The sequence below is a fragment of the Magnolia sinica genome, chromosome 18, assembly GCF_029962835.1.
Source record: "Magnolia sinica isolate HGM2019 chromosome 18, MsV1, whole genome shotgun sequence".
Classification (NCBI taxonomy): Eukaryota; Viridiplantae; Streptophyta; class Magnoliopsida; order Magnoliales; family Magnoliaceae; genus Magnolia; species Magnolia sinica.
Window position 1 is genome coordinate 28,535,247 of NC_080590.1, and position 26,002 is coordinate 28,561,248.

General features: G+C 42.4%; 1 protein-coding gene across 3 annotated transcripts; it reads right to left on the minus strand.

Annotated features, from left to right (window-relative positions):
- Positions 1–18,471: 18,471 nt before the first annotated feature.
- On the minus strand, positions 18,472–22,483 carry LOC131232619 (cytochrome P450 89A2-like). Of its 3 annotated transcripts, XR_009164898.1 has the most exons (3): positions 20,895–22,483; positions 20,583–20,684; positions 18,472–18,717 (listed from the first exon to the last, which is right to left on the minus strand). XR_009164898.1 is itself a non-coding variant. In XM_058228980.1 (2 exons), the coding sequence occupies exon 1, from the start codon at positions 22,422–22,424 to the stop codon at positions 20,901–20,903; it is 1,524 nt and encodes a 507-aa protein (XP_058084963.1). In that variant the 5' UTR covers positions 22,425–22,483; the 3' UTR covers positions 18,472–18,717; positions 20,895–20,900. The 3 variants fall into 3 exon arrangements, 2 of the variants coding, with proteins under 2 accessions (XP_058084963.1, XP_058084965.1); XM_058228980.1 differs by lacking the exon at positions 20,583–20,684; XM_058228982.1 differs by lacking the exon at positions 18,472–18,717 and having other exon boundaries at positions 20,499–20,684.
- Between the last annotated feature and the right edge of the window lie 3,519 nt (positions 22,484–26,002).

Here is a 26,002-nt window from a genome sequence, read left to right on the forward strand (position 1 = left end):
CCATTACTTGGTTTAGTAAAACCTCATCACAAAGTGACGGGGTACTTTACAAAGTGACGAGGTAAGGTAGACAAAGTGACGGGGTACTTAACCCCATCACTTTGTCTACTAAACTCTGTCACTTTGTATTGCAACATCGTCACTTTGTCTATTGTACCCCGTCACTTTATGCTACAACCTCGTCACTTTGTCTACTGTACCCCGTCACTTTGTGTTGCAATCTCGTCACTTTGTCTAGTGAACCCTGTCACTTTGTACTGCAACCTCGTTACTTTGTCTTCTGAACCCCATTACTTTATATTGCAACCTCGTCACTTTGTTTATTGTACCACATCACTTTGTACTGCAACCCCGTCACTTTGTCTACTGAACATCGTCACTTTGTCTAATGAACCCTGTCACTTTGTGCTACAACCTCGTCACTGTCTAGTGAACCCCGTCACTTTGTCTAGTGAACCCTGTCACTTTGTGCTGCAACCCCGTCACTGTCTAGTGAACCCCATCACTTTGTACTGCAACCCCGTCACTTTATACTGCAACCCCATCACTTTGTCTACTGAACCACATCACTTTGTACTGCAACATCGTCACTTTGTCTACTGTACCCAGTCACTTTGTGCTGCAACCTCATCACTTTGTATAATGTACCCCATCACTTTGTCCAGTAACTCTACTTAACCCCATCACTTTATCTAGTAAAACCTCATTACAAAGTGACGGGGTACTTCACAAAGTGACGAGGTAAGGTAGACAAAGTGACGGGGTACTTAACCCCGTCACTTTGTCTACTGAACTCCGTCACTTTGTACTGCAACATCGTCACTTTGTCTATTGTACCCCGTCACTTTCTGCTACAACATCGTCACTTTGTCTACTGTACCCCGTCACTTTGTGCTGCAATCTCGTCACTTTGTCTAGTGAACCCCGTCACTTTGTACTGCAACCTCGTTACTTTGTCTTCTGAACCCCATTACTTTATATTGCAACCTCGTCACTTTGTTTATTGTACCTCGTCACTTTGTACTGCAACCCCGTCACTTTGTCTACTGAACCTTATCACTTTGTCTAGTGAACCCTGTCACTTTGTGCTGCAACCCCGTCACTGTCTAGTGAACCCCGTCACTTTGTACTGCAACCCCATCACTTTATCTACTGAACCACATCACTTTGTACTGCAACATCGTCACTTTGTCTACTGTACCCAATCACTTTGTGCTGCAACCTCATCACTTTGTATACTGTACCCCATCACTTTGTCCAATAACCCTACTTAACCCCATCACTTTGTCTAGTAAAACCTCATCACAAAGTGACGAGGTACTTCACAAAATGACGAGGTAAGGTAGACAAAGTGACGAAGTTGTAGAACAAAGTGATTGGGTACAGTAGACAAAGTGACGATGCTGTTGTACAAAGTGATGGGGTTCAGTAAACAAAGTGACGGGTACAGTAGACAAAGTGACGATGTTGCAGTGCAAAGTGATGGGGTTCATAGACAAAGTGACAAGGTTGCAGTACAAAGTGATGGGGTTCACTAGACAAAGTGACGAGGTTCACTAGACAAAGTAATGGGATTGTAGTACAAAGTGACGGGGTTCACTAGACAAAGCAATGAGGTTGTAGTACAAAGTGACGAGTTTTACTAGACAAAGTGACGAGGTTGTAGTACAAAGTGACGAGGTTCAGTAGACAAAGTGACCGGGTTGTAGTACAAAGTGATGGGGTACAATAGACAAAGTGACGAGGTTACATTACAAAGTGACGGGGTTCAGTAGACAAAGTGACGAGGTTATAGTACAAAGTGACGAGGTTCACTACACAAAGTAATGAGATTGCAGCACACAGTGATGGGGTACAATAGATAAAGTGACGAGGTTGTAGCATAAAGTGACGGGGTATATTAGACAAAGTGACGATGTTGCAGTACAAAGTGAAGGAGTTCAGTAGACAAAGTGACGGGGTTACAGTACAAAGTAATGAAGTTCACAAAGTGACAGGGTTGCAGTACAAAGTGATGAAGTTCAGTAGATAAAGTGAAGGGGTTGCAGTACAAAGTAACGAAGTTCACTAGACAAAGTGACGAGGTTACAGTATAAAGTGACGGGGTTCAGTAGACAAAGTGACGGGGTTGCAGTACAAAGTGACGGGGTTTAATAGACAAAGTGACGAAGTTTGGATTGGATTCAGTCGTAATAAATGGTGGGCGTGACTTCTCCACTGTTTTCTATGGTAGGGTCTACTCGAGTTTTGGATCCGATTCATTCTTTGGCTCATGCCCTAAAATGATCTCTCCAAATGGATGAACGGTGTAAATACAAAACATACATCATAGTGGGACCCATATAAATGGGTAACATCACTTCCCCACCATGATATATGTGTTTCATTCATTCTGTTAATCTATTTTTACTTATAATTTTAGGGGTTGATCCCAAAAATGAGAGGGAAATAAATCTCATATGGACCACACCATAGGAAAACAATGGTGATTGGATATCCATCATTAAAGTCCTCCTAAGGCCCACCGTACTGTTTATTTGACATCCAATCTATTGGTTTGGTTATAAAGACTCAGGTGAAGGGAAAAATCAAAGATCAGCTTGATCCAAAACTTTTATGGTCCCCAAAATTTTTTTAATGGGCAACGTTCATTCAACACTGTTTCATGTAATGTGGTCCACTTGAGATTGGGTTATACCTCATTTTTGGTCTCAGACCATAAATGATCTAAAAAAATAGATGGACGGCATGGATGAAACACATACATCATGGTGGGTCCACATAGCACCAAGTGGCAGGGGAGTAGCCAATACGTTTTCAATGGAAACTGTGGACACGGATTCACTGGGGAAAGCCTTTTGCATGAAGTTCCAGCGTTGGGATGTATGGTGGGGTCCACCGTGATGTTTATAAGAATTTCAATCCAGTCGTTCATTTTTAAAGCTCATTTTAAGACATGTAACCAAAAATTAGGATGATAAAAAACTCAACTGGGCCTTACAAGATGAAACAGTGGAGAAAGAAATTCCTACTGTTGAAACCTTCCTGGGCCTCTTGATGTTTATATGCCATCCAAACAATTTATAAAGTCATTTTTACTAGGATGAAGTGAAAATACCAAAATATTACATTGATGCAAAAATTTTGTGGCCATATAAATATTTCAACGGTGGACACTAAATCCCCATTGTTTCCTCTCGTGTGGCCCATTTGAGTTTTGTATATTCATTAGTTTTGGTATGATGTTCTAAAATGATATCTAAAAATGGATGAACGGGTTGAATTTATCACAAATGTTGCAGTGGTCCTATCCGGAATCCTTACGTAGGATCTTATTGCAAAAGGCTTTGGCAGGAAATCTGTCTAACATGAAATCGGATTGCGTACCTAGTCTTATTGTATTGAGTAAACTCTATTGGGCCCACTGTGAATTCATGTGGTTTATCCACGCCGTCCATCCGTATTTTCAAATCATTTTAGGAGTTGAGCCCAAAACTAAAGTATATCAAAAGCTCAAGTAGACCATACCAAAGGAAACTGTGGAAGTATTGATTTTCACCATTGAAGTGTTTCTAAGCGCCCAATGATTTTTATTTTTCATCCAAACTGTTCATATGATCACAAAGACTTGGATGAATGGAAAAAACAAATATCATCTTGATATAAAACTTCCATGGGCCCCAAAAACTTTTCAGCTGTAGAATTCAATTCACACTATTTCAGGTGGTGTGGTCCACTTGATCTTTGGATATGATTAATTTTTGTTGTAAAACCCTAAAATTAGATGATAAAAGAGATGGATGGAGTTGATACAATGCACAAATGACAATGACGGTGGGCTCCACAGACTTTACTCATTTAGCTTGCCGTACTGAGTTACTCAGCACGCAAACCGCTTCCGTTTAATGTCTCCGTTATAGTTTTTATTAAATGTACCTTTTCTAATATATTTTAAAAAATTGATGAGGTGGCACTCACAGTGATGTTGACCAATGAAAATGCTAGAGGCAGGGAATTCTTGCCTCCTGGAGGCAGAGGATCCGCACTCATTTTGTATACGTCACGACTCACGCTAGCTAGCATCTGTTGCGGGATACGAAATGTAGGTGTTTGAAATACAAGCTCCCAAAGGGGCCCTACTAAAAAAACCCCTGGATGATCAGAAGTGTCCATCTTCTCAGCCCCATCGTAGATGGGCTACTGTTTATTAATCACATTGAAATGATAACCATCAACATGTGGAGCTGAATGCCTGAATGTAAAGCGCTAAAGGATTTATTTTCAATTATCAGTATTTAATTTATGGCTATTTTTCAAAGAAATTTTTGTATCATGGCCAACCAAACTAGAGATTAGAAGATGGACGGTTCGAATCATCTGAACATGACAGAATATGGCTCCATGGAGCAATGGAGGTTTTATTCTCTCCTGAAAATTAGGACGGTCAAATCATTGGCTCTTCTCTTCCTTTTCAGGACGGTCAAATCATTGACTCTTCTCTTCCGTGATCGAATCTTCTATTGTAATTTTTTTTTAACAACTCTATATGTTTCATTGCAAAATGATCAAACGATCTACTTTACACTGCTTCGGGACGACCAGAATGAAAAAAACTGGATCGACCTATCATAAGGAAAAAGAAAAGGATTGAACAAATCTACATGGTTCTGATCGAGCCTAGGCCTACTTTGTCCAAAAAGATAAGGCCTCTGATGGGAGAGGGGTTTTCCGCTGCTCTGTCTGAGAAAAACGTGGAATGGGTTTCACTACCCATTCTGGCCAATGCGTTTGCCGCGGCGTTGCCGTCCCTTAAAGTGTGAGAGAATTGTACCTGGGCATGGGAGGAAAAGTCATGAACTTTAGTGATCTAAGGAATCCATTTCGAACCAGGGGACGCAGAACCCGAAAGGAGGTTGATGACTAATTCCGAGTCTGACTCAACGATGATTTGGTTAAACCCTCTGCCAATGCCAAATCTCAGGTCATCATGGATGGCCCTGAGTTCAGCGTGAGTGTTAGATCCAGTCCCATAGCCCTTCGCAAAATCGAAAAGAAAAGCGCCAGAACTGTCTCTGGCAATACCCCCACCACCCGATCTACCCGGGTTTCTGAGGGAGGATCCATTTACGTTGATCTTGATCCAACCTTCGGACGAGCGAGACCATTTAACCACTGAGCATCTAGGCCTGGAGTTGTGCCCTTACTGCCGCAACACCTAAAGCAGGGAGATAAAAGCCGACCGAAGCTCCATATTGTTCTGAAAGTACCTGATCCACCAGAAGATACGTGTAAGGAGGGGATCTTGTCATAAAAAAAACTACGGCATTCCTTGCTCTCCACACCTCCCAGAGGAGCACGCACGGAGCTAATTTCACAGCCAGCGAGGATGATCTGTCAGTTGCCACCGCAGCCCACCACTGTGAAAGCCGCTGCCTGACCAAAGATGCCTCCTGGATTACAATACCACGATGGGTGCTGATGTTGTTCTATGCCAAACACGCCATGTCACCATGAATGAAGAGGTGTGTGATGGATTCACATCCTTTACCTGGATTGACTGAAGATGAATCACCCTTGCAGTAAACACACTTGGGAGCCATATGGATTCCTTTTGCTTGGATTTCCATCTTGACAGGGATCTCTCTCATCAGAATTTTCCAAACCAGGATCGATATTTTCGGGGGGGAGAAGAGGATACCAAATCCGCCTGGCCCAAAACATATGTGGCTGACTTCTTCTACACAATTCCCATGCCGAACGAATCGTGAACTGACCGGAAGGTGTGAACGGCTAGAAAGGAAGATCAAGACCCTCAAAGATGCAGTAGCCAGCTTGAAAAATTAGGTTCGTGACGACTTAAGGAAGGATATTTAGAACTGCCGAAGGAGGCAGCGGGCCTATTCTGCCCAGGAAGTGGTTTATCTTCATATTACAGAGGTCGAGTGGGATTTGGATACCGTCAATCCTTTGGAGAGGCCCTAGGCCTGTCCAATTCGAGGACCACAAATTGTTGTTGCCTGCTCTAAGCTGAATCTACACTGCCTCATCCAGCCTTGGGAAGAGCTGGACAATCTTTTTCCACATGGGAGAAGCGAAGGCTGGAGTATTCCGCTGCCCGTTAGCGCTACCACTTTACACATATTTCGCCTTCATGAATTGAGCCCACAAGCTATGGTTGTTGCTGTTCTTAAAGGTCCAGGCCATCTTATACCTGAAAGCAACCATAATATTTGATAGCCTATGAATATTCAGGCCACCCTCCTCTTTTAGAACCGCGGTCGCTTTCCAACTATGCCAATGTAACTTGCGCTTACCCTCTGACCACCCCCATAGGAAGTTAGTCATCCTCTTTTCGAGGGCTGACAAAATCGGTATTGGAAGATTTACTGTTGCTAGAGAATGGATAGGAATACTGCTCAGCACATTCTGAATTAACACCATTCTACCTGCTTGAGAAAGAAATCTGGCTTTCCAACTCGAAATCCTGGCCTCTACCTTCTCCACTAGTGGCTGAAAATCCATTACTTTGAGCCTACCGATCACCAAAGGCACCCTGAGATAGGTGAAAGGGGAGGCTGCTCTAGAGATGTCATTGGCCTGCTCTACAGCTCTAATCCTGGTTGGCGATAAGGAGCTACCGCAAATGAAAGAGCTCTTATTGAAATTAATGGATTGGCCAGACGCCACCTGGTAGTCGTCTAAAAACTCCTTCGTGGCCCTCATTGAGGTAACACTGCCATTAAGGAAAAGCAGAGTATCATCTGTATAGAGCAGGTGTGAGATAATGGGGCACCCTCTTCTAAGCTTGAACGGGAGAATAGACTCTTGGGCAACTTACATCTTCAAACCGCGGCTCAGGACCTCCGCCGTTAAGATAAACAGTGTTGGAGATAGCGGGTCTCCCTGCCTCAGCCCTCTATGGGACTTAAAGAAACCATTCATCAGCCCATTTATTAGGATCGAAAACCAAACGCTGCTCCAACACCTTTCCACTAAACCAATCCAATCTGGGTTGAAACCGAAACGAGCTAAAACTTTCTTGAGGAAGCCCTAGTCTACTTTGTCATAAGCCATCTCCATGTCGACTTTCATCACAACGTTTCCTCCCTGAGTCTTCCTGTTGATATCTCTAAACAATTCCTGGGCTAGCGCAACGTGCTCTACTATAGCTCTGCCTTGAATAAAGGCACCCTGCTCTGGGGAAATCAAGGAGGGGAGAATGTCGCTCAACCTATTAGAGATGATCTTTGAGATTATTTTGTAAAGGTAGTTGCAAAAGCTGATCGGCCTGAAGTCGGCAAAATTCCTTGGAGAAGAAGACTTTGGGATGAGGCAAGTAAGAGTCGCATTTACTGCCCGGGGGATAGCCCCTCCCTAGAAAACGAAGGTAGCAGCATGGAAAATGTCCTGTGCGTGATATTCTAGCATCCGAAATAAAAGGCCCTAGAAAAACCATCTGGGCCTGCTGCAACGTCGGTTGGCATGGCAAGGACGGCCTAATGAACTTCTTGCAAAGTGGGGACAGCAATCAACCCTCTGTTTTGCCGATGCGTGACTAAATTCGGAATGGTATCTAACAGACCTGGATAGTCAGCTGCATTTGGAGCCGAGAACTGATCAGCAAAGTGATTAATAGCTGCCTGATTAAATGTTTGCGGATCAAAGATGGTTTCCCTTGACAGTGTTCTGATGGACCTGATTTCAATTTTTCTCTGCCTTTCAGTTGCCGCCACATGAAAAAACCGAGTATTCCTATCCCCCACGTCCAATCAATTTACATGGGATTTTTGTCTCCAATAAACTACTTCCATGGCTTCAAGATGGCTAAGCTTGGTTTGTGAATCATAGAATTTCAAGAGCAATTCTGATTGCTTAGTATCATCATCTAGCTGATTCTGCATTTCTCTTTCAACCTCTTCTAGAACAGATGCTGCTTGTCCTACCTGCGCAGTAATATTGCTAAAAACCACCTTGTTCCAAATTTTTAGGGCCTCTTTAACACGCTTGGGCTTGATTAGCACATTAAACATTGGGTGAGCTGATCTCTCAGCATTCCAAGCTTCCTAGATAACCTACTGGAATGAATCATGGAGCATCCATATGCTCTGAAAACGGAATGACTTTGGGCCGCTAGACTGTCTGCTCGAGAAAACCAAGAGGAGTGGAGAAAGGTCCGATTGTACTCGGGGAAGGTGGTTGACATGGAAGGAGGGGAAAGCCAAAGACCAGTCTGCGTTGTGAAGAACCTTGTCCAGCCGAGCCCAAACACTAGCCTGCCCACCTCGATTGTTGGACCAAGTGAATCGGTTCTCAGTAAAGGCTGCATCAATCAGGCCAGCAGAATTTATCACGTCCGCAAACTCTCTCAAACTGGCTAAATCTCCTGACCTGCGGCTTCTTCTCTCGTCTGAAGAAAACGTCGCATTGAAATCACCACCTGCTACCAAGGCCCTTGAACATTCGACGAGATGGCAGCCAAGGAACTTCAAAGAGCTCTTCTCTGAATTCTATTACAACTGGCATAGACCACAGTCAGACAGATAACCTGATGGAAGTTTGGGATAGAAGATGCAAAAGAAATAAACTGGTCAATGGAAATCGTGACCAAGAGAGAAATCAGGTTCTTGTGGAAAACCCAGATTTTCCCTCCTTGCTGAGCATTTGAGACAGAGTTGTGGAAGCCCAACGTTAGACTAGTCCCAACTCTCCTATCGTCGCCAATCATAGGCTCTAGGATGGCCACAATGAGAGGGTTGAACTTTCTGATAAGCCTCTTGGCAGTACGAATGGTGCTAACATTTCAAATCCCATGAGCGTTCCAAATGAGGATCTTATCCATCAGTAACATAACCTATGTTAACGACCCTCCTTTAAATCTTCTCAATCATGATTCCCATGATCCTTTAGAGTGAATAATCTTTAGCCTTCTTCTTCTTCTCGAACAGTCAAGTTCGCTTGGCAATATAGGAAACTCCAGGGTAGCCAAAGTTGTATAATCCTGGTTATTCCTGATGGGGTCGACCATCTCCTCAATGAGATTTCCAGTGCTTGGTATTCCTAATAGTGTCAGGCCTGTTGAATTTTGAGCCTGCTCAGTGATGGGTCTAGCTTCCGGGGAGAAAAAGGGGGAAAGATCAACTTCTAAACAGTGTCCATCTTGCTCCGAGGAGGGAGAGGCCAGATCAGTAGCAGCATGGGTGGATGTGGGGCTGCTCCTAGCAATGGGTAGGTGGGATATACAGTCATGGGCTAAGAAAAGGGGTGAAATGGAGCTGGAAACAGGGTGATGGAAATCGAAGGACTGGAGTGTAGGAGATGAAAGGTTTTGGCTAGGAGAGTTTCCTTCCAATCTAGCCCTTGTCCGGAGTTGTTGCTTATGACCTCTTCTAAAGGATTCGAGGAGCTATTTATCTGGGGTTAGATGGTTTGGATATGAACGGGGATGGCTGGGCTCTATTGCAGATAGAGAGTTGATAATGTGAGGAGTATTATCCATTTGGTTAGTCTGAGAGGTTTGTTGAACTCGCTTAAGGATTATAGTTGAGTGGGGTATTGGGGGAGGCAGCTGGAAGGAAGGGCTTTGAGGTGGGTGCACTGGCAGAGGGTTCGAGGGGGAGGGGTGGCTAGGTCTGGGGGGGCTGGATCCTGCTCCTGGGCAGGGCTGTCTCTCAGGATCCCTAAAGCCTGGTGCTGATCACTAAAATCTCGATAGTTCGGGCTAAAATACACATCACGAAACGTCTTAGCCATGACCAACAAGCGAGATTGTTGTACCTGTCTTAGGTCAGATTCCAATTCAGTAAGACTCTGCGACATGGGGCCAGTCAGCAGCAGGTTGTCGTTGAGGTTAGAATTTTGTCCATCATTTAAACAAACATCTGGACTGCAATTACCCAGTTCACAATTGCTGGAAAGAAATGCCTGATCACCCAGTCCCACGTGCTCTCATTAGCCTTCACACCATTCTTCTTCGGGGGTTGAACGTAGGAGGAGAAGGTGTAGCCACATTGATCTGTTCAAGAACCGCCATGACCGGGAAAATCTCATCTCCTACTACCAGCTTTAAAATCTTCTGCAAATTCATCCCTAGATTGAGCCAAATCTATCCTGGCAAACATTTGAAAAATGCCATATCTACTGTTTTGATCAATCCTGGTGACACGTCCAAAGTAGCTTGTAAGATCAAGAAGGACAAATTCGATCCAAGCGTGCACAGGTATCCTAAAGAGTCTCACCCAAAGACTTTTGTACCCAAATGTATCTGACGACGACCAAGGGGATATCTCCCCCTATGCCCATCTATTCGTGGAGAGTCAAATCAGTCTTGAAAAGGGTCAACTCCTTCTCACATTTGAAAGTTAAGAGAAAGTGAGTGGGTAAAATTCGAACAATATCAACTGCTGAGCTTTGAAATCGGGATTGCTTCATTAATCCCGAGATATGAGTAACTGAAACAGAGGAGTTCCCTGTAGGGGCGACCAGAGCTAGCTTTAGCTACACTCGTCTGAAGGCAACCACATTCTTATCTGCAACTGTTGTGAAATTTTTCTCCTCAACCGGGGGTTAGCTGGGGGCCAATCTGTGACTTTCTCTCCTTGAGGATGCCGAAAAATACCAGCGAAGGAGGATGTTTCCTGAGAAATGGGTCGCAGAAGGGGCGAAAGAGGGTTATTGGGTCTATTGCTTGGAAAGGGGGCCGACTGATAGGGGGCGACTCTCGGTTTCGCCACCTTCACCTGAACGATCTGCCTGTCTATTCTGTGACCATCAAGGACACCCATGGCCGCCCGACCCTCATCTTCATATTGGAATCTTACAAAAGCGAAACCCCGGGGATGAGTGGAATTAGGGAAGCACGGGATATAAACATCGATTACCTTGCCGTAGCGTTGGAAGATCTTGTAGGTGTCTTCGTGATTGCAGTCAAAGGGGAGGTTCCCCACGAAAAGAGTAAAACCCCTAGGCTCCGATTCCGCCAATCTTCTTCTGCTCCTGACATTTGGGATCGACGCCTCATGGATTCTCCCATGAAGGGGAGCTGCCATTGCTGGTGGCGAGAGGTGTTAAACTCGCGGGGTTGCCATGGCGAGAGGTTCCCTTGAGAGGTACTGAATCTTCTATTGTAATTCAGATTCCAGTTTTCTTCTTTAAAGTCAAATAGTTGACTCTTCTCTTCCGTGATCGAACCTGCTATTGTAATTCAGATTCTAATTTTCTTCCCAAGCTTTTTGTTTCAACACCTGCTAGGAAGCCGATTCTAGACTTGCATAATTCTAGGGTAACAACTTGGTTTCAGTTGCTTGAATCCAATGGACCCTACTCGACTTCAAGATTTGAGGGTCTTCAAAGTCAGGGTAGGAATGATGACACATGTTTGGATCGGGTTGAGTTGGGTGAGTGCAGGGTGTTGTAATCAAAATACAAATGAAAATAGCTAAATAAAAGTTAAAAGGGTCAAATCAAAATAAGATACAAGAAGTATAATAATTTATGTGATTCGACAACATGCCTATTCCATGAGGCAATAATAAAGTTTTCTTCTTTATTAAAAGAAGATAGACAAAAATACAAAGCTTACCTCTCTCTCTGCTCGTATAAAAAATCACACACCAAGAAAAATCTCAAAAGATGAATTAATGAATTAACTCTCTTTAACTATGCTTATCTTAATATAGATCACATGAGAGACCCAATGACAACTTATACAAACTAGGCTTCACCATACGTCACTATACGTACGGACATACGTACATATGCACCGGAGAGGGAGTTAGAGAGAGGCAAGCAAAGAAGGGATATATGTACATAGGTCACCCCTTTAATATTCTCTCACTTGAAGATTAGTTTCTCTAATAGCGCAAAAAACACTTACAGTAATAGTTATCCAAACGTCACCATTCGCTAGATAACAACAAGCTTAAGAGAAGTCCTGCACCAAACAAATTTCTCCCTTATAATAGGCTTCGTCAGCATATTTGCCACGTTATCGTTGGTGTGAATCTTTTACAATGACAGCTGACCATTATCCATCACGTCTTAAATAAAGTGATATTGAACATCGATGTGTTTTAGCTGAACATAAAATACTGCATTTTTAGCCAAATATAATGTGCTCCGAGTGTCACAAAGAATCACCACTACTTTCTGCTTGAATCTCAATTCCTTTTACTACCTCTTTAGCCAAATAACTTCCTTGTATGCTTGTGCAATGTAGATGATAGGTCTTAGACGAAATTGACTCATGCTTCCACAGGTGCCTTTTTCAAGGCCTTTTACGTTGTGTTCGAAAGAGTGCTTATATTTGACTGGAGTCGCCACTAGCTAATTACTTCGTCACCACAGTCGACTAGACCCTGTAAAAATGTTAGAAGAGAAGATCCGAAGATTCTCAGTCCTAAGATGACTTCTTGACCTGCGACTGAAGATTTAGGATAAGGGACCGCAGTTACAAAATGGAAAGGTGTTAGACACCCACTCTGCCCGTACAAATATACGATCTCTACTTCACAGGATCAACCAAATTCTTAATAATCAGAATTAGTTCTTGCACATTAATAATGCAATAGTGTGTACGATGATGTGTTAAATGCAATGCCTATGACAGGCTTTGGTTTGTTCTAGATAAATCTTTCATAAATCTTCCACTTGCCAAAGTGACTAACTGATCAACACAGGTTTCGGATGGGCAGGATCTAACTGTGTCGGCAAGTCATAGAGCAAATGTTTATACTAACCATGTGTAAGATACAATGCAATACAGAAATGATGAACTTAATGAGCAGGGGGTTGAGAAGGGAATAGGTGTTGAACAATGCAAATGCAAGAATAGATGAAGTTGATTGAGAATTGGACGGCAGGATGGACGGTGGTGTCGTAAGGATTGGATTGAGTAGATTGGATCTAAACTTGGGATGCTCAGGAGGGCAGGGATTTGGCTAAGCTAGGTTAGACTAGAGTTAGACCCTCTCTTTCACTCTCACTCTCCTTGATAGAGGGATGGGATGGCTAAGGTTAATGTTCTCTCATTAAGTGGAGAAAACTTAGGTTTTTTGTGACTCTTATGATGGATCAAATGTGTGTGTGTGTGTGTGTGTGGGGGGGGGGGGGCTATTTATGGTCCCCAAGCCTGATTTTCTAGTCGTTTTAAGTAAGTTTGGGGTTAGAAAGATTGTTGATGGTTGGAATTTGATAGTGTCACGACATGACAAGATCTCATGGGTTGGATTAGATGGCATGGGTTGTATTTTTGGTTAAGGGGGAAGGGCAGGGCATCAAGGTCAATTAGCAGTGCCACACGGATGTGGGTTGCAAAAGGAGAAACTCCACACATGTAGGGATCCTTCCACGTGGCCAGCGACATGTAGCTAGAGATACATATGGCTCCCTACTTTGGCAGGTAAGCTCCCCTACACATGTGGGAACTCCCTGCCAAGACAGGGGAGCTGCTACATGGCTAGTAGCACACTGGTCGTCGTCAAGATCATGGATCGCCCTTAAATTTTGTAGGAATGCTCCTAGGGTGGCGTATTGCCTCTGGTTCGCTCGATTTTAATTTATTATGGTCCTAATTACTAATGGGCCTAGGTTTGGGCTTGAAATGGGCCTGGATTGGGTTTGGTTTCAGGCTTGAATCTTGCTTGGTTTTGGCCTAATTGGATTGACTGTATTGACTAGGTTGACCGGGATTAACTAGGTTGACTGGGATTGACTAGGTTGGACTGAATTGACTACGATAACTGGGTTAACTGAGTTGGACAGGGTGTGAACGGGATTTAGGGTTTCTATTTAGGATTTGGGTTCCTAAGTTAGGTTTAATATCGGGGTTAGGGCTTAAGGTTAGCCACTAAGTCGGGTTGAGTTGGTCCAATCCTAATCAGTTTTTTGGCCCAAGGTGGGGTGTCTACATGTAGCTGATATGTACTATGCTTTTGTAGTAGACAAATCCACCATTGACTGCAATCTCAACAACGAACTAACCACACCGTCAACCAAAGATATAATATAACATTTGGTAGATCTTCTTTTATTATGATCTCATGCATAATCTGCATAACGAGGCATTGGGAATGCATCATAATATCATATTTGTGACAACGCGCTTGTGGTTAAAATCTCACCAGTGATTAGGTGGGATAGTAACGATCGAAGAGGCTGCAGTTGATGCATGTGCAGCCCCCAAGGTTATAATAGAATGAAGCCTTACATGCCATTCCTCTGCAAATATGCAGCTAAACTAATATAAGATTGTAAGTGCACTTAAGCACCTTTTTCCCAACTCTAAATTTTGGCTGCTAAAATAAATAGTCACCTCAGAAGCACCCTTCAACTAATAAAGCGTTCACTTCACAACAGTTTAATGATTACTTGCGCAATGTTTGGTCTGGTGCACATCATGGTAAACATAAGGCTCCCTATCACTGATTAATATGGTGCTTAAGACATATTCACTTGAGCCTTGAAAATTACTCATTTTTTGGAGAAAGATCTAAAATGATTTCGCCAAATGGATGCTTAACGGTGTAGATATGATAATTACATCATTGTGGGCCCATATAACTTTAATCTCCTTTGAACTGTTTGTACAACTCGGTGTACCCACACCAACTAGATTGGTGGTGTGTGGTACACCAACCAATCTGCTTCCGTCCTGATGGGGGTGGTTCCGGATGTGGATTTCCTGTTAAAGCCTTTCACAAGAAGTTCCTGTGCTGGGATGCTACATGGGGTCCACCATGATGTTTATGAGAAATCCACACCATCCATTCATTATTTCAAATCATTTTTAGGACATTAGAACAAAATTTAGGTGGATCCAAACCTCAAGTGGGATGCATGAGAGGAAACAGTGGAGATTCAGTGATCACCGATTAAACATTTGTATGGCTACAAAAGTTTAGTATAAGGCTAATAGTTTTGTGTTTTCACTTCATCCTACTGGGAATGAACTTATAAACAATTTGGATGGCATATAAACATTAAGATGGAGCCCAAAAAGGTTTTAATGGTGGAAAACTCTTTTTCTGGTTTTCCTTCTCGTATAGACACCTGTAGTTCTGGATCCACTTGATTTTTGGTATCATCTTCTAAAATGATTTGAACAAAGTATAAACATGTGGATTTTTCAAAAACATCATGGTGGCCCCCACGTAGCATCCCAACGCAGGAACTTCCTGCGAAAGTTTCGCAGGAAATCCGCATCCAGGTGGTATCCATGCATCGAGGGGACGCGGATTGCCTTTTGACGCTACCAGTCACCAGGTGGCTACTGTAAGGTACTCTGTAGGCCCCATCATGATGTATGTGTTTAATCCATGTCGTCCATCCATTTTGAATGATTATTTTCTGACCTGACCTAAAAACAAGGTAGATCCAAATCTCAAATTGACCACACCACAGGAAAGAGTGGTGATTCAACTCCCACCATTAAAAACTTCTTAAGCGCCGCAAGTTTTGGATAAATTGGATAAATTTTTTTTTTTCTCATCATCCAAGCCTGTGTGACCTAACGAACAAGTTGGATGGAAAATAAACGTTACAGTGGGCCCTAGGAAGTTTTTAATGATGGGTGTTTAATCACCACTGTTTTGTTATGGTATACGGTTCATTTGAGATTTGGATCTACCTTGTTTTTGGGCTCATGTTCGAAAATGATCTGAAAAATTAGATGAACAACATGGATAAAACACATACATAATGATCGGTGCACAGAGCACGTCCAATATCTACCTAGCTGCAGACAGCGTGCAATTCCTGTAGGCGTGTAGGAGTCTCAACGCTAGTCATTATTTTCGAGACACTCATTCTCAATGTTGCTGAATCCCTGCTGTGAGTGTAATCTAACAACTCATATCAAAGCTCGCATAAAAGTTCCATGCAGCCTTATGCGCAAGAGACCAAATTCATATATATATATATATATATATATATATATATATATATAGGCGAATGCTCAGCTGCGTACCAGTTCTAACAGAACTAGTGTGAACTTTTTTGAGAACTCATCATACATGATGTGACTACAAAATCCGAATGGTCCATGTGAAGCAGCAGCTCATGAAACTCCCGTGGCCCAATTTTTACTTTGATCCAAAACTTTGGTGGGCCATGAAAATGAAAACAGTTTTCTCCCTTGATTTGCATTTCTTTTTGCTATGACCCACCAGAATTTTAGATCATGGTGAAAATTTGTATTTTGGAGTTTCATGGGATTCTGCATCACATGAACCGTTCGGATTAGACGCCCATGGCATGTGTGCAAAGGTGCAGACATGCCCAGGTGTGCATGACTCTCTCTCTCTCTCTCTCTCTCTCTCTCTCTCTCTCTCTCTCTGTATATATATATATATATATATATATATATATATATATATATATATATATATATATAGTGTGTGTGTGTGTGTGTGTGTGTGTGAGAAATTTAGATTATGAACACGAAACGGTTCTGAATTGAAGGCTCCAGTAGATCACACCATAGGAAGCAGGGGATTGAACTCCTGCCATAAAAAACCTGTTCATAAAGTCATGTAGACCCCGATGAAGGAAAATATAAATAGCAGGTTAATGGAAATCTTCTGTACCCCCAAGAACCACAGAACTTTTCAATGGTAGTCTTTCAATCCCCACTGCTTCCTATGATGTGGTCTACTTGAGCCTTTAATATGCCTCCTTTTTAGGCTCATGCCTTAAAATGGACGGTGGGGATAAAAAATATACATCACGGTGGACCCACAGAGCCCTCAACAAGACCGCCCCTCTCTAGCTAGTTCCCGGTGGGAGTACTACCCAATCCGCGTCCCCAAACATCAAGCATATCCCAAATAAGACCCACCTGAATTCTTGAATAGACTGGCTTTTGTTTTGTCCCTTTTATCCGACGCAGATTACATGGTGACCAACAGTGTCAGACTCTCTGAGGCCCACCGTTATGTATGTTTTTATCTATGCCATCCATCTGTTTTGCCAGCTCACTTGAGGGCGTGAGCATAAGATTGAAATAGGAAACAGTTAGATAATGATATCCATCACTGCAATCTTCCCAGGGCCACAGATATACTTATTTATCATCCAAAGTTTTCATAAGGTCACACGGACACGAATGAAAGGAAAACACAAATATCAGTTTGATCAAAAACTTGCGGCCCTGGGAAGTTTTCAATGGTAATCATTCAATCCCTACTGTTTCCTATGGTGTGGCTAATTTTGGGCACATGCCCTGAAATGAACGGGCAAAACGGATGGAAGCTACGGATAAAACACATACATCACGGCGCCCATATTGTTCTAATCGCACATGTTTACTTGTGTTGGGGTCACCACCAATATGTGTCCTCATCCACATGGGACAGTCACGATGAACAGTAGGGCTTCTAAACGCCAGCCCTATCGTGACTTATAGGAGACTCGAGTATCATCTCATAATTAGAGCTGGGCATTGAGTCGGGTCATGCTGAGGGCTAACCTGACTCGACCTGCTTTTGAAATAGACATGACCCGAACTCAACCCGACTCGGTGCCAAGTCCAGCATGCCTGAGTCCTGGTTTGGATTGGACTAATCCAGACCAAGTTTGAACTGGTTAGAGGTACCAAGTCAAGTCGAGTCAGCACTTAGTCAGGTTGGATGCAGTGGGTATCCACAGGCTGAAATCATAGCTCAAAACCCAGGTGCACCTGCCGGAATTGCAGCCTCCATCAACTACAAGGCATCTCAGATCTGAAACATCAAATCTGGATTTTTTTTTTTTATATGTACGAGTCGGATTTTGGATCTAGTTGAGTCAGTACTGAATCGGATTTCGGGTCAAGTCAAGTCACTGGGTAACCCAAACTTGACACAGTTTGAGTTCGGATTATACGAAGTCTACTCAGTTCGGATCGACTCACCCACTCGGTTTGGGTCGAGTCGGGTTTGGACGAGTTGGACGAGTCAAGTATGCCGAGTCGAGTCATCCCTTGCCCAGCTCTAATCATAATCATTATCTAAGCCTAAAATCTCAATTAATTAGTCAGGAATATCATTTTCCACGTTTCACTTTACCGAGGACCATAGCTTCACTTAGACTATAGTCTATAGGTATTCGGTAGATATGACCATGCTAGATCAAAACTCAAAAATAAGGCTTTTCTTGACTTCTTAACAGATATCCCAAAGGCATGCATCCTCAAGAAGGAAAAACAAATGAAAATAGGAGAGCTTTGTGATGGCAGATGGAATGCAGAGATGGGTTGGACCACCAAAAATATTAATCTGCTGATAAGCAAATTACACTTGCATGATGAAAATGTGTGGCTAGAAAAGAAACCCAACAGTCCAAATTCAAAGCATGTGGCTCACTTGAAAGGTGTCCCCTCTGATTTTTGGTGCATGGCATGTGTCATAGTACGCACTATCTGAGAAATGGCCCAGACGTCCCCTAGTATGCCATCAGATGTGCAGTCAGACCCAACATGTTATCTCTGCCATCACCGAATTCTATCAAATTACAGCCCTGGCTAAGGAATTTAATAAAAATAAAGGTAACCAAACCTCCTCCAAATTCTGAGCTAAAACATCTTCTAATCAGCAAAGATTCCATTGAGCTTTTCATGCTATAGGACAGCGAGCTCCTATATTATTTATCATGGGTATGAGGGTTGAGGGAGGCCCACCGGCACTAAGAAATTAGAGGTCTTCTAAATCCTCACGTGAGTAAAGCCATATGTATCTATCAGGAGACCTGCAAATATGAAATACTTCTGTTAGATCTGAGCTTTTAATAAGGTGGGAAATCATGCGCAGATCTTCTGCCGAAAATCAACAATTTCAGTCTTTAAAAATGGGCCATAGCATGCAAAATAATTTCACCTTTTAAATTTCTTCGAACCATTTGTTTGTTTTAATATGCTATGGAGCGCTTGAGATGTGAAATGGTTTGATTTTTGTGTTAGAGGATCCAAAAAAGTATAGCTCATGCATGCGGATGTGTATGACATGGCATTAGTGTGGAATTACATTAAGTAAATTGGCAGTTAATTCTTGTTTTTCAAGCTTTTCATTTGCTTTAATATGTTATGACTCCCCTAGGTTCTGAAATAGTCTGATTTAGTGTTGATATACCGAGAATACGGAAACAATATTGTTATTGTTGATGGTATCACTGATAATTGAAAATGCAACGAACATGGAGAAACATGAGAGGAACAGTGAAATTTTTCGATGAAACTTCAAAAGATGTTAAAATACATATTTGTAAATGCATACACAAACATGAGACCTAAAAGCATGTACTATTGTAATAAATCAGTCCAATGAATTTATAAAATTCAAATGAAGGTACCATACAATAACCTATATCCATCCGTAATCTTATATAATACAAATGTATGTATCATACATCCATCCATCCATGAAATATCTATCCATCCATGCATACATACATATACACACACATAAAACATGCATTTCATCATACAACCACGCACCCATAGAAAGAATTTAATATGAATTTTTTTTAATAAATAGATTTTTGGTGATATCGATACATTGGTGATATTATTAAAATATCACCGATACACTGGCAACACCTGAAATTTACACAGTTGAAAATATTAGCGATACATTTAAGTTACACAGCTGAAAATATCAATGATACATTGATGATGTTTAGTGATATATCTATATCACCGAGCTGGAGATACAGATGATATCAGGAATATTATCAATATATCAGGAATACTTTGATCAATTAATAGTCTAATTTTTATGCCAGAATATCTAAAAGGTATAGCTTGCCTAACAAAGTTCAAATCTTATATGATGCAAGCATTTGGATATGTATTGCTCCCCCGACGATGTGGAATTTGATTGAAGGAGAAATGCCATTAAGATGTAAGTCCCACATGGACCTAGGTAGTCCCACCCCGAAGGAAGTTTGGTCCCATCTTCGTCATAAAATGTCAACAACCTAACCAATATGCTAAAAGCCAAAATTAATAGAACGCATCAAGGTAGGTGTTAACAGCCCTTCCTTATCCCAACCGCAACTGGGACTACCTGTAGATGGCTGGCTGAAATTCATTCATTCGATTGGTTTCATATATTGTAATCCCTTCCATTGAGCGTATAAATTAAAATAAAATAAAAAAGTTCTCTTTTTCGGATCAGATCTTTGACCCTCAATGTTTTTTCTTTGATAGTTATACATCGCATTTCCTTTACTAGGCCCTTAAACTACCAAGGACTAGGGCAAGAACCTTGTTGCTTTGTCTCTAACCTAGACATCCCACTTCCATGAGAGAGTCATCAGAACTGATATAGGATGGCTAAGTAAATTTAGCCCCCATCTCTATTAGAAAAATGTTAAGAATCGAACCAGTACCCTAAAACCTCAAGACTAATAAGACTCGTTAAACTAAGCCATTGAACTACTAAGAAAAGGACCAGTGCATGAACCTTGTTACCATGTCCCCGTACATGGGTTATTTTCCAGCTTTAAATAAGGAACGCATAGAGCATATAAACTGTACCCCTGTCATTCTTTTTATTATTATTATTTATTTCAAACCAACATCCAATCTAAAATTCAATGTAAGGTAAGCCTACTATCGCTAACTTGAGGAGAAGCCTTCAAAAGCTCGCCCAAAGCTCTCTGCTGCCCATGTGGGTACTTTTGATACTCTCTGTTTTCTGTTGTTCTGTTCTTCTCTGCATTGCCACCATGTTGAATGTTTCTTCAGTGAGAATGGAATATTCCAGTGAAAATAAATAAATAAAAGAAAAAGCACCCAGCATCGCTAGCCTTCATATATCAAGATAACATGTGATATAAAAGTAGTACAGGTGAGAAATTCAACAACTAAAATTACAAGAGTTAATTACAGAAACAAGACAAGACCGCAGAAAAATTAAGTATACCTATCCTTATTTTCTCCTTGAAATGATATTAGCCTCCAAAGGATTCTTCATAACAACAGTAAATTCAAGTTTCTCAGTTAAATCAACATCTTCACCATCCTTCGCCTTCCATTCGAATTCCCTCACCAGATTAGCCACAAAATACTCGAGATGAAGCATAGCCAGGCCATGAGCAGGGCATATCCGTCTCCCCGCCCCGAAAGGCATCATCTTTATCTCTCTACTCCCTGTTATGTCAACGGCCTCACCTCCGTCCAAGAACCTCTCTGGCCGGAATTCCATCGGATCCTCCCAGATCTCCTTGTTTAGGCCTATCTCCGCCACTGTGAAATTGATTGTCGCGTTCTTTGGTATGACATACCCATCCAACGTTACCTCCTCCGAAACAGAGTGGGGCAGCACGAAGTGGCCCGGCGGGTGCCTCCTCAGCCCCTCCATGATCACTGCCTTCAGATATGGCATCTTCTGCAGATCTTCCTCTATTATTTCTCTCTCCTTCCCAACAACCGCCTCAATCTCTTCTGCTAGCTTCGATTGTATGTCCTGATGCTTCACCAGATTCGCCATGATCCATTGCAGTGAGGTCGAGGTCGTGTCAGTCCCGGCATTTAGAAACTCCGAGCAGAGGCTCACCATCTCATCTTCAGTGAGTTTCCTCCCTCCCTCCTCAGAAAGCTCGAGAGCGAGGAGCGAGTCAACATAGGAAAACACAAAGCTCTTCTCATCTTGATCGTCTACTTTCCGATCTCGACGAGCTCTTATCAGAGGGATAAGGAGCTGTTCTTGCTCCTTGCGCATCTGTAAGAGCCAGTTCCACCGCTTTCGGAACAAGAACTTTCCAAGTTTCGGCAAGAAGGCAAAGATGTTGAACCTAATAAAACTCGTGAGCATCCGCCGCTGTATATCTTCGATTTTTTTCACTTCGCTCTCATCTAGCCTCTGGCCAAAGCACATGAGCAATAGCAAACAGAACATGGCGTATTGGAAGCTCTCCACCACACGGACAGGCTCACCCGCATCAGCATGGCATCGAAGCTGTTTGATCAAAATCTCGAGCACCCACTCGCGGCCAGGGGCATAAGACTTCACACGCGAAGGATGGAGGATTTCCGACAAAAGGTTACGGCGAAGGAGGCGCCATAGCGGACCGTATCCAGCCGAACTAATGTTATGTTGGTTGCTAGTAATGACGCGGCCTGGAACCGTGGCAGGTGGCCGATCAGAGAAGATGGATCCCTTCTGGATGAGTGCCTCGTGGGCAAGGGAGTGATCGGCGACGAAGATGGCGGGCCGTGAGCCAATATGGAGGGTGACGATGGGACCATACTTGGCTCGAAGCTCCCGAAGGACAGGCTCGATATCGAAAAGGGACTTTCTCAGCCATAAGAGGTTGCCGAATAAAGGTATGGTGGGTGGACCAGGTGGGAGTTTCTTCTTCTTGGTGTTTGGTGTTTGGAAGAGGTTGGAGATAAGAAATTTCAAAGCTATGGAGAAAGAGATGGAGAGGAAGATGAGTAACCACATCTCCATGCTGAACTGTTGGTGTTGTTTTGTTATGTGAGGTGTTGAATGTGTGGCTTGTTGGGGTTGGGGCTGATTTTATCTCTTTCCTGAGAGGTAGTCGGTTGGATTACGTTACATAGAGGTGTGGCCCACCTGGAAGATACCTGCCAGATGTCCGTTTCCTCTGGATATCGCTCTTTGCTAGGAAGGTTCGTTTTTCTATTCGACCGATTCGGAATCGTCTACAATTAAAACATACCAACTCCATGGGACCACGATTCTGTATATTTTAATCCAGGCCGTCCATCAGTTTGGAAGCATTATTTTTAACCGTACGTTAAAAAGTACGCATCCGTTCCTTATTTAAGGTTCAGATGTACTACGCATTTGCCATCTGCAGCAGATGAACGCTGTTTTATTATTCCTCAGCCGGCGACTGTCATTGGAATAAGGATACATCGGAACGTTGGTCATTGGATTGGCTCCTTTTCAATCAAACCGTTCATAGGATGGGTCCCACTGTCATGGATATGTTTCAACAGCTGGATAAGCTCTCTGTAGGATTATGGGCCTCAAGCCAATATCATTCCATTTATTATAATCTCTTTACTGGTGCAGTTTCCGGCTGTGGCTCCTTTGAGAGATGTCCCCTGGATGAACGGATCTGATCAAACGTCGGGATATATCTGAGTCTATGAGACCCTTTTTCACGACAGTACAAAGAACATGGATGGTCCAGATCACAAGATCATCTCAGTATGAGGGCCCAGTTGGATGACACATGCTGGCAATCCTCATTGGCGACTGACGAAACGAATTAAAAAAAACTAAATGACGGAAGACTTCTCTAGATCGGAACTGGTTCATTTTGCAAACGTCACCACTCACGCTAGCATAAATCGGGGGATCTTCACTAAGAAATCTCTGGATGAACTGTCAATCTTCTTGGGCTCATCGTAGATGGGCCACTGTTTATTTATCGCATTGAATTGATAAACATCGGCATATGGAGATAAATCTAAGCCGCTAAAAGATTTATTTCGAATAGTCTGCATTTAACTTTATAACTTCTGTTTCCAGAGAAAATTTTACATCCTGGCCAACCAAAACTAAAGCATGGAAGATGAACGGTTCGAACCATCTATCCATCGCAGGATGCCCCACGGAGCAAGGCAGTTTTTATACGGGATTTTGACCAAAATAGCACCGGGGTATATCCAAACGCACCCAAAAAAAAATAATTTAATCGCGTACTTAAAATATTCCCCTTATGGCTTAAATATCTTTTTAAAATTTTAAGGGACAAAACTGCTCCTACGCAAGCAATGAGTGCGGTGGGGATGCAATTTCTTTGTCCAAAGTTCCCACGCTGGCAATTCAGGTGAGGCCCACCCTGTGAGAAATTCATCCCCTTCAGCTGTTTCTAAGCTCGTTTTAGTTGATCTGGATCCAAGTTTTAAGTAGGCTATATGAGAGAAAAAACTAGGGAAAGAAATGTCTCATTTTTTGTCTTATATCGTAAAATGATCTTGCAAAAAGGATGGACACGTAGATTTCTCACAAACATCTTGGTGGCCCCACCTTGGTTGCCAACGGGGTGGGGTAGGACACAATCGGCTTCCGTTTTCAAGAGAAGGGGAGCGGATTAGGTGAGACCCCACCTCACCCAAGAGGTATGTAGTCTATATCTTTTTTCTAGATCATTTTAAGGCAATATCCTAAAAACTGAATCAGAACCGATAATGAAGTGGACCATACCATAGGCAATAATAGTTATGAAACATTCTTCTATTAAAAACTTCTCAAGGAGCACCTTCATGTTTCCATAGTGTTTATTTGCCATCCAAACTGTTGATAAGATATCATAAGCTGGGTGTAGGAAAGAAACAAATATCATCTTGATCCAAAACTTTTGTGGCTCATTAATGGCCAATCACCATTGTTTCCTATGACATGATCCACGTAATAATTGGATCTACTTCATTTTTTTGGATAATGTCTTTAAATGATTTATAAAAGCAAATGGGCAGTGTGAATATAAAATACATACATCAAGTGGGCCCCACAGTAAGGGCCACAGTCTTTGGTGAGGGTAGTTTTCCACCAAATCCACTCCCCCCTCCCTCCCACTTATGTCGATCGTTGAGCCCACCATGATGTTTTTAAGAAATAACTCCTTCATTTGTTTCACAAGCTCATTTTAGAACATGAAATTTTTATTTATTTATTTTTAAGTGAGATAGATCCAAGACTCACAAAACCTAACAAATGATAATAGTGACCATTCACTATTAATTATTTTCTTGTGGTGTGGTTAACATGATCTACGGATGTGGCTCAATCTCTAGATCATAGCTTTTTGTAAAATTCCAATGAGAATCGATAGAGTGGATTTGACAAACCCCAAGGTGGGCCCCATAGATGATGTCTAAAGCCTCACAACCCTTAACACATGACAACATAGAACCTTAATACATAACGACCTTTGTAACCCCGACCCTAATAACCTAGACCCTTCACATATAACAACCTCCACTCTGACCCTTAACACTACAAGGACATCATCTATGGGGCCCACTGTCTAGTATGTGTTACGGGTCGAGGTTGTCATGTGTTAAAGGTCTGAGTTACAGTTGTCATGTGTCAAAGGTTTTGGTGCCTATTGTAGGATATGTGTCAAATTTACTCTGTACATTGGATTTAGAATTTGATTTAATGTTATGGGCCAAAGAATGAGTTATGTTGACGTTCAAATTTGGTCATCCTTGCTAGACCGTCATGTATCTACAAAACTAAATAACAATGGGGACCTTGGCTATAGCAGGGGATCCATCGATGTCTAAGGCCGATCTGGTTCGAGACCTCCTTTTTGAGCTATTGGCTTTGTGTTACTTTCATATAATTCCAGTTGTCTGGTCAATCCTTTTTTACCCATAAAAGTGGCCCCCTTGCCATGACATTAAAAGCCTTCCCGCACCTTATCTTCTCCAGTGTGTGGCATAAGTCGGAGTCGACGAGGGCGGTGGTTCCCACGATGTGGGTGGGCGCATGGTTATGCTGCCCCGATCGTTGCTTGGCTTTATCCGTAACAAACACTAAAGGGCTATAAATAAGAGGTCATAGTTCTCATCTGATGCCGACCTCTAAGTCAAGTTAGTCGAGGTCTTGCAGATCGAGCCGAACTTTTGGTTGTAGTTGGTGCCCATCTTCAAGGTCGGGTTGGTACTTATAGTCGTTCGTTGGTCATGATAGCGGGATGTAAGCCAGGGCCGAGATCACTGCAGATGGATCATGGGAATTGTACCCGACATTTGAGGCCAATCTTGTTCAAGACCTCCTTTCCGAGCTATTGGCCGTATTTTGCTTTCATATAATTCCAGATGTCTAACTAGTCCATTTTTACCCATAACAAGTTACATCCAAAAAATTTTGTAGCCCCCATAAAATTTTCAATTGTAAATTTTCAATCTCACTACTTTTCTATGGAGTGACTCACTTAAGCCTTTAATATACATCATTTTTTGGGCTCATTTTCTAAAATGATCTTTCAAAATGCATATAATATAATATACGTAGACCCGTAGAGAACTTGTTAGGTCCTGAAT

Coding starts and splice junctions, on each gene's coding strand:
- LOC131232619 (XM_058228980.1), bottom strand. CDS start 22,424: ATGGAGATGTGGTTACTCATCTTCCTCTCCATCTCTTTCTCCATAGCT.